The sequence below is a fragment of the Rattus norvegicus genome, chromosome X, assembly GCF_021556685.1.
Source record: "Rattus norvegicus strain SHRSP/BbbUtx chromosome X, alternate assembly SHRSP_T2T, whole genome shotgun sequence".
NCBI classification, from domain to species: domain Eukaryota; kingdom Metazoa; phylum Chordata; class Mammalia; order Rodentia; family Muridae; genus Rattus; species Rattus norvegicus.
The window spans coordinates 64,770,676-64,784,494 of NC_141554.1; the positions used below are offsets into that span (position 1 = coordinate 64,770,676).

Consider the following 13,819-nt stretch of genomic DNA (forward strand, 5'->3'; position numbering starts at 1 on the left):
TGCCTTCCTTCCCTTTCTTCGCTTGTCCTTTACTTTTGTCCATTCCTTACTTCCCCGTATTAGCCCTTCCTCAAAGTCTTAAATAAGGGTAGCATTATTACGAATTGGGTCATTTGTCACCTTGATCTTGCATGTTTCTGTATCCAGAACAGTGAAAATTAAATATCAATTAAGGTGATACCCATACATTCCACCCTAACCCCAGTGTATATTTTATCTGAGCTGCTAGCATAGACTTACAGGGTTTTGCCCCTAAACTCCTATGTATACTATGTAAAGTTATGGCATTTATTCACTACTTTAAAAGTCCAATTATCCCAAATCGTACATGACTGATGGATGAAAATTAAATCTGGTTTTGGGAATTTGACTCTTCCTTATTTGCCACATGCCTTGTTCAATGAACTTCAACTTGATTGCTCTTGTAAGAAACCACCACCTTACACCAATAAACCTTACACCAATTTTAGTTTCCATTAGCTCAGAAAGGGGAAATTCAGTCCTACTGGACAACTGCAGAAATTGGCTGGAAAAGTCTGCAATTGAAGGCTGGAATATTATATTACCTTTCTAACACTTTCATATGGACTTCTAAAGGTAACATATTTAATATATGTTTGTTGTATATCAGTAAATAAGCACAAAGTATGATGCATAAACATTTATTTTTATGTTTTTTATAATCCAGAGAAAATATTTCCTTGCATTTATTGAATTTAACTTTACCGAACCAAACAAAGAAAGCAACTAAAGGAAACTAGTCTTAACCATGTTGACAATCCCCTGATATTCCCGGTGTACTGACCTACTAACTCTTAAGATTATATTTTCAAGAAAATCTCTTGATGACAGGAAAAGTTCAAGTGTCAACAGGGGTGGTAGAAGCTGTTGGTGATTTTTCTGGGGAACCTTCAGTAGATTGGTCAGTGGTATCAGTATTATCTTCATCTCTGACTTCTGCTCGCTCTTTCTCATCTTTCAAAGCCTCTTGGTAAAGGGCTGAGATGGCATGAGGTGTTGTTTTGTTGATCTTGGCCAAATATTCCAGGACCTTCATCTTGCTTGTTTCAGCATGGGCTTGGGGACCCCACAGGAACTCATAGCGTGGAGGATCACTGTGGGCCACCTGCCGGTACTCCAGGTACTTCAGCTTCACCAAATACTGGGTCATGAGCTTCCGGGGCTCACCAAAGATGCGGTGCTTCTTCCCTGGATAGATTTGCTTCTTCTTCAGGATTTTCCAAATGTCTTCTTCACTGGCGCTGTTGCCTTGAATGAAGATGATACCCAGGATACTCATCAGGAAACCGGTCTTGGGTAAGCCTTTACCAGCACGGATCCTCCCATTGTTGGGGAGCTTCAGCTTGCTGATGAGGTCGTATGAGGGTTGACTGGAGCTGACTTCCCTCACTTCCACTGCAAAGGCATCTTCCAGCTTCTCAGAGGCTTTCCTGAGGATCTCAGGAAAGTCTTTTTCATACTTCTTGGTGATAACCTTCAGCATTTCTTCCTTGGTAGTGAGCTGCTTCAAATTGTAGTTGTGGAGCAGGTACTGTAACAGTATTGCCACCCTCCTTGCGATCAGATCTTGGTGCAGAAAAGGGCGATCCTTTTGTACACTTGGCTCACTTTCCTCATGGGAACTTTCATCTGATTCTGAGGAAGAGCTACTCAGAATAAGTTTGGCAGATGGTTTTGCTTTCTGACTTGCCTTGGGAGTGCTGGAAGACTTAGCCTTAGGCTGGCTCTGGGAGGTGGCAGAAGACTCTCTTGCTGCCTTTGGTGTTTCTCCTGCTGTTGCCTGATCATCTCGACAAGCCTGAGCCTCACCTTGGTTCTGGAGGTGTTTCTCCTGAGCATGGGGCTTGCTCTTCTGACTTCGAAGCATGATCACTGATGTTGGTGATGCAAACACCTGATGAGGGGAGAATGAAATTATATGAGCACTCCATCAAGGGAAATCCTCCTTGTGTTTAACTAAGTAAGATTCTGCATGTTTCTATGAGAACACTTCTTTAGGAGCCTACTGACCTTCTATTCTTAACTGCCTACTTCCTAAGAAAGAAGGAAGAGAAAGTCTTAGGTTATAGCCTATCATTCCCAACTGTGCTGGGCTTGGCTGCAAGCAGGGAGATGACATTCATGTCTTCTGCTCTTAGACTTTTGATACCCTCTCAGTTCCCTGTGAAAATCTTTATGTGAAATCTTGGAAATCCTGAGCCTCTGTTCTCTACCACTTACTAAATGTCTCTCTGTGATACTCTGTTGTATGTGAAGGAGGAAAGCTTATGAAGCTCCAACTCTAGACAAAAAGTATAGTCAGTGACCACCATTTTTTAATCTCTCAGTAATATTTGTCCCTTCCCAATCACATACCCAGGATCGTACTTTAACTGTCATGTAGAATATTTAGGTCATCTCCTCTAGCCAAAATCCCTCCCCACTATTTCCTCATAGCATGGGAGTAAATGAGGGCCTGACCCATAACTACTACTGTTGTTAATAATTTTTTTCTGGGGTGTTCCCACTAGTGTGAATACATCTTAGCTTCCTGAGATGTAGTGCGGATACTTCTGTGGGAGTAGCAGAGACTGAGAACAAGTGGGTGTGTGGCAGGGAAGGGACAAATATTATTCAAACTGCACAAAGACAGATAAAAATGGTAGTCACTAACTGTATTTTTTGTCTAGGTTTGGAGACTCATGAGGTTTCCTCCTTCCACATTACCATAGCTGTTGGTATCCTTCTTGTCCAGGTTGAACTATAGTCAGCCACGAAAATAAGCATTCGTGTAGCACTGTATGTATTTAACAAATCACATTGTATGTATATATTTAGTAATATACACACCACCACCACCACTAATAACAACAATTTAAAAAAAAATAGGCCATGAATTTGAAGGAGAACAAGGTGGGCACATTGGAAGTGTTTGGAAAATGAAAAAGGAAGGGGGAAATTCTGGAATATGATCATCTCAAAAATAAATTAATTCAAAATAATATAAAAAATGGTAGTTGCTGCGGTAAGAGTGTTTTTTACAGTGGTGAAAAATGAAAAAAGTTTTATGCTTCAAGATGGAGGTACTCCTCTGAGTTGGGCCAAAGCGGTTAAAATGGGCACCGTTTCCGGGGAGGGGGGGCAGGGCCTCTTAAGGTTGGCAAAGAATGGTAGGTAGAACATACTTTGTGGGCCTTGGCTGTTTTTAGAGATGGGACAAAAATAAAAATAAAACCCAGACTTCCAGTAGGGCAAGAATACCGTTATTCCCTTTGGTTCATATAAAGAGTAAGAACAACAATATAGCTTTTAAGAACTGGCAGTTTTCTGAAATGGCCGCCTGACTAAGGAAAAAGCCAGAAGGTCACACGGGGGTTACTCCCGCTAGGGGAACCAGTGCTGTAGGGAGGGAATGGCAAGGGTAGGGAAAGGAGGCGGGGGTAACAGAGAGGGAAGCTCTCAAGGATAGAGATGGAGGCTTTATTTTGAGGTGGACCAAGTCTGACCAGGGGCCACCTTTGGGCAGGGCCGAGAGGTGTAAGGGCCCTCAGCTTTGAGGGGGCGAGAAGGGAGCTAATGGCGGTTGGTGGTGAAGGGAATTTCTAAGGGACAGAAACCGAGACCAAAGGGCATGCAGGGCTTCAAAAAAAAACAAAAAACAAAAAACAAAAACAAAAAAAGAAAGAAAGAAAGAAAGAAAAAGGGAGGAGGGGGACTCTATTCCTAGATGGCTGTTTCTCAGCCGCAATAACTCCTAACCTTGTTTCCTAGTTTTGTTGAGTCACAGGCCTCAGAAAGCTCTCCTCAGCACCTCCTGGTCCGGTCCTCAAACTGTGACAAGGGAAGTAACAGTTGTCTCCAAGGAAAACGAAAGGACCTTGGAGAGAGGCATCCTGGAAGCCCCGCCTCTCTGGCGCCACCTGTGGCTTGGGGTGTGTAGTTTCTCACTCTTGTAGCAGACTGTACATACTCCGAAGCGATTTTAGTGGATTCCTTCTGTCACTCCACCTTACTGGGAATCATGCCTTTTGAAACGCTCCATCTAGACATCACCCTCTCCAGGCTACTCGGAGAGAAAGTTTCCTGCACAATTTGTTTTTCTGCAAGTCTGTAAATAGCCCAAACTTTGTCTTGGCTCCTATCTCTTTAAAAATTTTATAGCAGATGTCATATCTGTAAATATTCACAAGTACTATCCTTCTTCAAATATTGGGAAAAGCCAGGGTGTGTCTTCGGGGTTTGGGGAGAAAATCCAGGACAAGGACTTAGAATAGAAAGAAACTTTACAGACATTACATATTTATGTATTCCTTCTCTTTAATAGCACCTTTATTTTTTTTTGAGTCAAACCCCTCATTTATGTTCATATTCTTTTTACTCCAGCAGTGGATCCAATCCAGTATTTTGAGTACAAAATCTATTTTTACATCATTTGGGATACCCTTGAGGGGATGATTTAAAGATAAAGAAATTTCAATAAAAATATATCAAATTCAAAACAAAATTAGTGAGGAGAAAAACAAACAATTTATTTTAATTTATATTTATGTTTGAGTGCCTGTATGTGTGTGCACCACTTATGTGTGTGTGGTGCTTACAGAAGTCAGAAGAAGACATCAGAGCCCCAGAAACTGGACTGTTAAAAGGGTATCAGGCATTTTGTAGTTGTTGAAAACTGAACATAGATCCTCTGCAAGAGCAGTAAGTCCTCTTAACTGTTAACCCATTTCTCGAGCCCTGAACTTTAAGAATTGTTTAGGTTATTGATCATACAAGTGAGTTATTTAACTTTCTTATGGACTCAGTCTTTCTGTTGTTTTTTTTTTTTAATTGATACGTGCATTTGTTTGTATGTGTATGTTTAAGACACAGGAGTGTAATGTCCAGGGACTTCTGAAAACCAGGCAAGCACATGATTACAGGGCAACACTACCGCACACAACTTATGAGTTGAAAAATAACTGCTAGTGTAACCGTACAATGGACTGGGGACTTAGGAAGGTAATATTATTTATATGTTTAGTTTTGAAACACGGTCTTACTGTATATCTCTGGCTAGCTTGGAGTTTACTGTATATACCAGGCTGACCTTGAACTCAAAGAGGTCCACCTGTCGAGGTGGATCCAACCTCTTGAGTGTTGAAATTAAAGATACATGCCCCTACACTTGGTAATAATTACATTTAGATTAGACAATAAGGATAGAAACTTTATGGTAAATTACATCCCTCATGAGAAAAGACCAGAATATTTTGTCTCACTCTACACCATATGAGGATGAACCAAGAAAGGAAGTATATGAAGGAGTTACCAGGAACTCAATTGGCTAGCTCTTTCTCTTAGACATTGTGTCTTCCATGATATTAATTAGTAATTTGTTTTGATTAAAGCTTCTATCTATTACTGAAATCTAACTAAATCAAACTAGTTTTATATGATAATTGAATGTGACATGTATAAAACACTTGTCATGGTAACTGCCAAATATTTAGTAGTTAATGAATGGCAGATATAGTAATTTTGTAGTGGATCATACTGCTATCCTGTATGAATTATGTCATATAAAATAAAATGCTCTTAGATAATTGTTATTTTTTAGCAAGTAAAATTAGATTCTTCCCTTTTATGACACATGTTATTTAATTTGGATATTGGGTTTACTCTCCAACTAGCTACACTTCAAATCTCCTAGAATTTTATTAATCATCACATCCTTCAGTCCCTCTCAACTATCCTTCCATTTGCATTTTTGTCCATTCATTTAATCCCATGTAAAAATCTAGATTTCCATTCAATTTAGACAAAATATATTTAAGATTACTAGGAAAGCATATTCAATACCTCTCTAGGCAAACAAAACCATATTGAAATAATGTCTTTTGTACTTCTAAACTTGAAGGAATAGTGAGTGTTCTTACCATTGGGAAACTATCCGGTAATAGGCAAAAACAAAATGTCCATTAAAGTATGGTATTCTAGTATATGGGGAAAAATTGAAAATAGTTCTATTCTTGTCCATTATAATTTTCCATTCTCCTTTCATACAATTTCTTCATTTATACAATACATGCTGACTGTAGCCTCCCCTTCCTCCATTCCTCTCAGTCTCCTCTAACACCACCTCTCTCTCCCCCAGATCCACTGATCCTGTTTCCCTTTAGAAAATAGCAGGCTTCCCAGTGATATCAACTGTACATGGCATAACAAGATGAAATAAGACTAGGCACAGACCCTAGTATCAAGGCAGACTGAGGCAACCCAGTAGGAGGAAAAGGTCCCCAAAGCAGGCAAAATAAAGATTCGGAGAGACCCCTATTCCCACTGTTAGGAGTTACACACACACACACACACACACACACACACACACACACACACACACACACCCTAAGTTAAACAACCACAACATGTATGCAGAGGATCTAGCACAGACCATACAGGCTCTTTGATTACCATTTCAGTTCCTGTGAACCTCTATGAGCCCTATTCAGGTGATTCTGTGGCTGTGTTCTCTCTGGTTTCCTCAACCCTGGTGCCTCCTCCAATCCTTCCTCTACCTCTTTTGTAGGCTCTTTGAGCTCTACCTAATGTTTAGCTATATCTCCGTGCATTTGCTCCCATCAGTTGCTGGAGGAAGCCTCTCTAATAGGCATCAAACTGAGTATGGCAGAATATTATTAGGAATAATTTCATTGTTTTTTATATATTTTTCTTTTACATATTCTCATTTATTTTTCACTTCTAAAATTATTTTATTATATTTACTTTCACTTTTATTATTTTATTTATTTACTTTAAATTAAGTAAATTCAGTACTTTAATTAATGTATTTACTTACTTCTGTTTTGTCAATTGTATTTGGTTCTACCTTGTCACTAGACCACCCAGCTTCCTGTTCCTGAACATCCAGGCACTGTCAAACATGAGCTACATCTTGTAATGTGAACCTCAAGTTAGATTAGCCATTTGTTGGCTACTCCCACAATCTCTGAGCTACCATTGCCCAAGCATAACTTACACTTGTAGGTCCAACATTTCAAAACTGGGTTGTTATCTCAGTTCTACCAACAGAAGCCTAACCTGGTTACAGAAGATGGCCTGCTCAGGCTCCATAGCCTCTATTACTCAGAGTCCTTGCTGGGATCACTGTGGTGTTTTGAATGAAATGGTCTCCATAGGCTCATAGGGAGTGGGATTATTAGGAGGTGTGGCCTTGTTGGAGGATGTGGGGCATAGGCTTTGAGGTCTCAGATGCTCAAGCCAGCCCTAGTGCCACTCTTCATACCTGCGAATCGAGATGTAGAACTCTCAGCTACATTTTTAGCACCATGTCTGTCTGCATGCCATCATATTTAATGCCATGATGATAATGGACTGAACATCTGAACTGAAAGACAGCCCCAATTAAATGTTTTTCTTTGATGCCTTTTCACAGCAATAGAAACCCTCACTAAGACAGTAACCCTCATAGGTTCTAAGAAAATTTCATGGCATTAGATTTCCACATTGCCCACCCAGCCCCCAAATTCAGTCACCTCTCCCCATACTCTCTCCTGTCCTCCCTCCTTCACTTGATCCTTCCTGTTTCTGTCCCCACTTGCCCCCAGTCTGTTATAAAATCTAGTCTATTTCCTCTTTCCCATGGAGATTCATACATTCCCCCAGAGTACATTTTATTACTTAACATCTCTGAGTGAGGCAGCTGGGAGAGGCAGAAAAACAAACATTATATGTAGTCATAAGTAGATATTAGCTCTTAAGTAAAATGTAGTCATGGTATAATCCACAGGTCTATTATAATTTTTATTGTATATATTTTCTATAATACTCATGTTGCACAGTACCTCAAAATATAACATATTTGAAGATGAGATTCTCAAATTAAATTATTGGAATAAACAATCATACAATGGGACTGGGATGATCTTATTTGAACATGTTGAGACACAGAAGGATGGACAAAGTATGTGCACAGGAAAGAGACTGCCAATAGAGACAGCAACAAGATGCCACTTATGCTGATGACAAAGACTTTACTGGAAATCAAACCTGTTGACACCTTAATATTGGGCTTCTAGCATCCAGATTTTGAGAAAATAAAAACATTTATTCTATTTAAGCCACTGTGGTACTTTCATAGTATCCCAAACAAGTTAATAGATTTTCCTCCATACATATTCTTTCTGTATTGTCCTTTACTACAACATAATCATATGTTTTAAGGACCCATTTATTCTGTGTGAGTGAAAGAGGAATTTCCATAATAGGATTATATTTAAACATAAAACACTAGATAGTATATAGATAAGATGGAAGCTAATCATTCACATTTTATTATATTCATAGACAGTGGGACTTATATTACTTGAAAGACAGGGCTATATGAGGTTTGTAACACATGGTAAGTAAGCAAGGTCACTAGGAGTCAGGGAAAAACAAGGAAGAGCATCATACACTATGCAATGCAAGTACATGTGACATTGTAGTCTGAAGAGAGTAAACAAATGCTTAAGTTATTTTAAGTCTTGCTGTATCCACCAAATGTCAAGGCAGTGTATAATATTCCAACCTTATTTTAGAGAACCTCCTTCAGAACATAGTTTTCCATTCAGTAATTTTTCCTTCAATGTTCTGATATACCATATGAAGGACTATATAGTGTTCATCAGATTCTTAGGCTTAGGTAACTGACCATGCAGCTTACTTTAAAATTATATCACAGGGCTGGGGATTTAGCTCAGTGGTAGAGCGCTTACCTAGGAAGCGCAAGGCCCTGGGTTCGGTCCCCAGCTCCGAAAAAAAAGAACCAAAAAAAAAAAAAATTATATCACACTATATTGACTTGAAGTTTTCAAAATCCAAAGTGCCTTGCCTCAGGAAGTTTATGCTCACTTTTATCTATTAGTCTTGTGTTGCTGTAATTCCCATAGGATATTGTAATATTTTTCCTCATAAGATTTTAGTTTTTTGCTTCAAAAATTCTGTGGAATGAAGGTGGATCCTTTTGGGAGCATCACCCTCAGCAGCACAGAACATCTTGAAGAGCAAATAGATACTCAGTTGATATAGGAGAAGATGAGAGATAGTAAGGAGGAAACCTAACTTCCTAAAAATTGATGTCTTCTTTTAATACAGAATTCCCATTCATTCTTCATTCCAGGGAATCTCTACAGGCCCATGTTTTCCTCTCATTAGTCAAATGTATTTTAACTGATAAAACCACCGAAGGTTATACATACTAAATTTTAGAGTGCTCAAGAGGTAACTCAACAGTTAAGGATGCTTACTGTGTATGCATAAGAACCTGTCTTTTGATGTCTTGTCCACTTACAAAAGCTAGACATGGTCACACATGGGCCAATTCCCCCAGTTCTGTAAAGGCAGAGATGGGAGGATAAAGAAAGCTTGCTTGCTATCATCTTAGCTCCAGGTTTAGTGAAAGATTCCATATCAAGGTAATAAACCATAGAATGATGAAGCAAACTACCCAGTTCCTTACTCTAGATTCCTCATGTGTTCATCCTCATGGACATATGCCACATACATATACCGTATACACACACTCACACTTCTTCATCTTTTTTGTCTTGGTCTTTATAGCTTACATACTATCTTATTCTGTTACATGTACTTAATGTCAGGATATTTTATAATTTTTCTTGTACCATCTCTAGTACTATTAATGGAGATAACTATGTAGAGCAGAAGCTTAATTAATGTTCATAAAATAAAGTATTAAAAAGATTAAAAGATTTGAACTGTTACAAATCAATATTTCATACAGTTTGAGTAAACTAATTCCAAATTTATTTCAATCAATACTATAAGTAAAGGATAAAATGTACAGCAAACTTTGAATTGACAATTTTATTTTATTACATATTTACTGATACCAGTTGCATAAAAATCACTTTTCCCAAACCACCCTACCTTATGATATAGTTAAAAAGTAATTACTTATGCTTTATTTATTCATTTAAAAATATCAAACTCATCTTAAAAGTAATAGCAATAAACATGGCAGGCAAAAATATGTAAAGACATAGACTATGAGATGATTAAAAGATACCTTAACTTCGGGTAAATCACTTAACTTTGGTTAAATATCATATGCAATATAACAAAGAATAAAATATCTGTAATTTGCTCATGTATAGCAGCACAATAAGATTAAAACTTTGCTACTACAAGCTTAGAATGCATTCTACTATATGGAAGGCTGACTACTCTTCAACAGAGTGTAAAACTCTCAAATGCAGTTAGACATAGGAGAGGTTGTGGGTTATGTACCCTAAATGAGGACTGTCACTGGCATTGCCAGGCACAGCTGTAACTCTCCTTGCTGCTCTATTAGCCTCATCAATCAGAGCCTCTTCATATAGACAAGGGAAGGAACTAGGAATACCATCATTGATCTTAGCTAAAACTTTCAGGACGTTCATCTTAGTGGTTTCAGCATGGGCTCTGGAACCCCACAGGAACACATATTTTGGGGGATCAATGCCACACACCCGGTGGTACTCCAGATAATTTTCTTTCACGAGATCTTTTGTGATAAATTCCCTAGGTTCCCCAAAGATTGGATGATTCCTCCCAGGAAATATCCCCACTACTTTCAGGAATTCCCAGATGTCTTCCTCACTGGAAATGTTGCCATTCATGAAGATCACAGCCAGGAGGGTCATCAGGAGCCCTGTCTTGGGTAACCCACTACTGCCCCTCAGATTTCCCTCGGTGGAGAGACCCAGAATGCCCACAAGCGTATATGACTGAGAATTGGGATCAACTTCCTTCAACTCGAGGCCAAAGACAAGCTCCAGGTGCACAGAGATTCTTCGAATGATCTCAGGGAAGTGTGCTTTGTACTTCTTGTTAATCACCTTCAACATATCTTTCTCTGTAAAGTGCTCTTTTACCCTAAACTTCTCCAGCATGAATGCCATCAATACGCTTGCCTTCCTGTTGAGAGGATCTCTGCGCGCAGAATGAGTGGTAGAGCCTATTGTGAAGGTGCGTGAACGTTGCAGAGAGCTTATAATAGAAGCCTCAGCATTTATTCTAGAAGTCTCACCACCTACGACACCTATTGGGAGCATACTTAAGTCGTCAGAAACAGAGACTGCATTTGGACCAGAAGCCTCAGCATACACAGCACTTGTTGAGAATACACTTAAGTGGTCAGAAACAGAGGCTACATTTGCCTGAGTACCCTGGTATATACAGCTATCAGGGGAGCTGGGCGGATCCCCTTGACCAATAGAAGATGTTGGTTCTTCCTTTGCAGTAGTATGAGCAACATCAAGACTTTGGCTCCTCTCCTGTACATTTTGACGTTTGGTACGAGAGCGACCTTTACCCTTGTGGCTCCTAGGCATGATGACTTGGCTCAAGGGTACCAGGACAAGGACGTAGGCAGGAGACCCGGCAAAGCAGAAATCTGGAGGGGCAAAGTGACACTGCGTAAGCATATGGTATCTTCATGATATCAGAGAGCACCTTTCATTTTAACAAGGTCCCCATTCTCCTGATTTCCTGAACAAGGTTTTAGGAATTCACCTTGCTCCTATTGTCCTGGGCAACGTGTGTCCTGAGAAATCTGTGGAGGAAATCAATTCTGGTTAGGGAATGGTCTATGGCCAGATTTTGTACATCTTGAGGTAAGAGATTGATTCTTATTGATTGATTCTTATTCATTAAAGTGCTTTTGACACAGTCTGGATACCAACACATCTGTCTGTTGTTCTGATATTAATAGTGCAATGTTTCCTAGTATCACATAGAAGAAAATTAAAAGGAGCATATCACCACCACCACTCATTCAGGAGCAACACAGATTACTAGTGCAGGCAAAGAGGGGTGTAATTGAGGACCCTTGCTGTTACCAAGAGTGTAGTTCCCACAGTGATCAAAGTTCTCACCATGAGTCTTTTATTTGGAAACAGCAGGCTTCTCAGAATGAATAGGTCACCTCCTGGTTTTCAAAATGGCAAATAGCAGGAGCAACAGTGTCTTTAGGCCTGCCTTAACACCTCAGGCCACTGTAGAGGGGTGCAGTTCACCATGGCCACCCTGTCCCACCCAGCTTGAAATATCCCTTAATTTTCATGACTTTATATTAATTGGGGTAGTGGTTACCCTCTTCTGAGCCCTCCAGTCTCCTAGGTAGGATTTCATTCCTGAGATGAGCAAGGGAAATGAATTGCCTTTGGACCTAACTGCCTGTCATGTCTGGGGGTTCTGGAGACCAGAGCTGAGGCAGAGCCTTTGTGGCCTCCTTATGCCATGGAGTGTGGCTTGTAGTTTGGAAGATTCACAGTGGATTTCACATTGCTACTGTTTTAATTCTGATTATCCTTTCAGGCCTCTGACAGTACACCTGACAGGAGACCATATCTCTCAGACCAAGCAAGCCCTTCTGACCTCAGGCTGGTGAAGAAGTCAAAGTCTCACACTTCCACTCCTTTCCCTATTACTGTGCATCTCTCTGGTCTTCTGAGTAGAACCCCAGAGTTGAAAGTATGCCAGTTTATTCCAGGACAGAGGATTGCCAGACAACTCAAAGAAATTGTGTTTATCTTGCTTGGGGCTGGGTTGTGTCTCTCTTGAAATGAGCTAATGTGTCCCAGACAAAAGATCTCATTCCCTTTAAAATTATTTCTTAGAAAGTTTCATATAATATGTTTGATCATATTTACCCTCTCCCAAACTTTTTCAGATGTACTTCTTCTTCCCTACTTATATAAGTTCATATTCTCTCTTTTTTCTTACTCTTTAAGTTCAGTTTGTGTTGCTCATATATTCCTGAACATGTGTTCTACCAGTGAAGCATGGTAGGCTTGCTAGAGGCGATCCTCTTAAGAGAAACTGAATATTCCTTTTCCAGTAGCTATCAATTGTCAATAGTACTCCTGCTAGGGGTGGGATTTAGTATCTTTCTTCCCTCTATATGCCAGAATTTGAGCAGATTTGATCCTGCATGCTACTTGTGCATGCTTTTGTAATTTCCAAGATGTCTGTGTCTCCAAAGTCCTAATAAAAAGTTCTGGTTATAGTTAGGGCTTTCCAGGCTCCAGTTTCTGTTGTGTTTTGGTCTGTTTACATTATTCTTATGTGGTCATCTTTTCACAACATGGGTGATGGCACTTTTCAAAGGACTTTAAAGGAGTTTGTGTTCTCATAGATTTGTCCTGTTATGTATCTACTTACCTAACAGCACTTAGGATGTGTCTACTCAGCTGAATAGAGCCCACACCAGTAAGACTGAAGGTGAAGCTGATGTCAGGTCTTCGATTTCTGGGATTTCTAGGATCTTGTAGACCTAGTCTTTGGAACAGAAATCATGGGGCATTGTCAGTCCTGTATTGATCAAAAGGTGAGAATCTTTGAAGAACTCACAATGATAATTGATTAATCATTTGCTCAAAGCCTGTTCCAATTTCTGGGGTAAGTCTGAATGTCTCAAATCAATGATCTTTCTCCCATATGAGTTCTAAGTAGGAAAAAGGGTAGAGTTCTAACAAAAATTGTGGCTACAACTTTGTGGGTCTTTTCTTTGGGAAGTGGCACCCTCATTCAGAACTGTTGTAGCAAGGCTCCTGTAGAAACTTGTTCACCTACCTTCCAAAATTTATATGTTTCCAGAGTCCTGATAAGGCACAATTATGATTATAGGTACAGCTTCCCAGGATCTAGTTTCTGTTGTGTTTGGCTTTCTAACATACTGGCTCTAAGGACTGGAGGGACTCTTGTAAGCCCCAGAATATTACTTCTGAGTACATATACTTCATTTGGTCACTAATTTATTGAGCCTCCAGGATGAAAC

At 39.6% G+C, this 13,819-nt stretch overlaps 2 protein-coding genes across 2 annotated transcripts; both read right to left on the bottom strand.

Moving 5' to 3' along the window:
* Positions 1-648: 648 nt before the first annotated feature.
* On the bottom strand, positions 649-3,804 carry Mageb5l1 (MAGE family member B5 like 1). Its single transcript, NM_001433318.1, has 2 exons — positions 3,760-3,804; positions 649-1,915 (listed from the first exon to the last, which is right to left on the bottom strand). The coding sequence occupies exon 2, from the start codon at positions 1,886-1,888 to the stop codon at positions 860-862; it is 1,029 nt and encodes a 342-aa protein (NP_001420247.1). The 5' UTR covers positions 1,889-1,915; positions 3,760-3,804; the 3' UTR covers positions 649-859.
* Positions 3,805-9,784: 5,980 nt separating this feature from the next.
* Mageb6l1 (MAGE family member B6 like 1) lies at positions 9,785-13,320 on the bottom strand. The gene is made up of 2 exons (XM_087600979.1): positions 13,204-13,320; positions 9,785-11,434 (listed from the first exon to the last, which is right to left on the bottom strand). The coding sequence occupies exon 2, from the start codon at positions 11,370-11,372 to the stop codon at positions 10,257-10,259; it is 1,116 nt and encodes a 371-aa protein (XP_087457105.1). The 5' UTR covers positions 11,373-11,434; positions 13,204-13,320; the 3' UTR covers positions 9,785-10,256.
* Between the last annotated feature and the right edge of the window lie 499 nt (positions 13,321-13,819).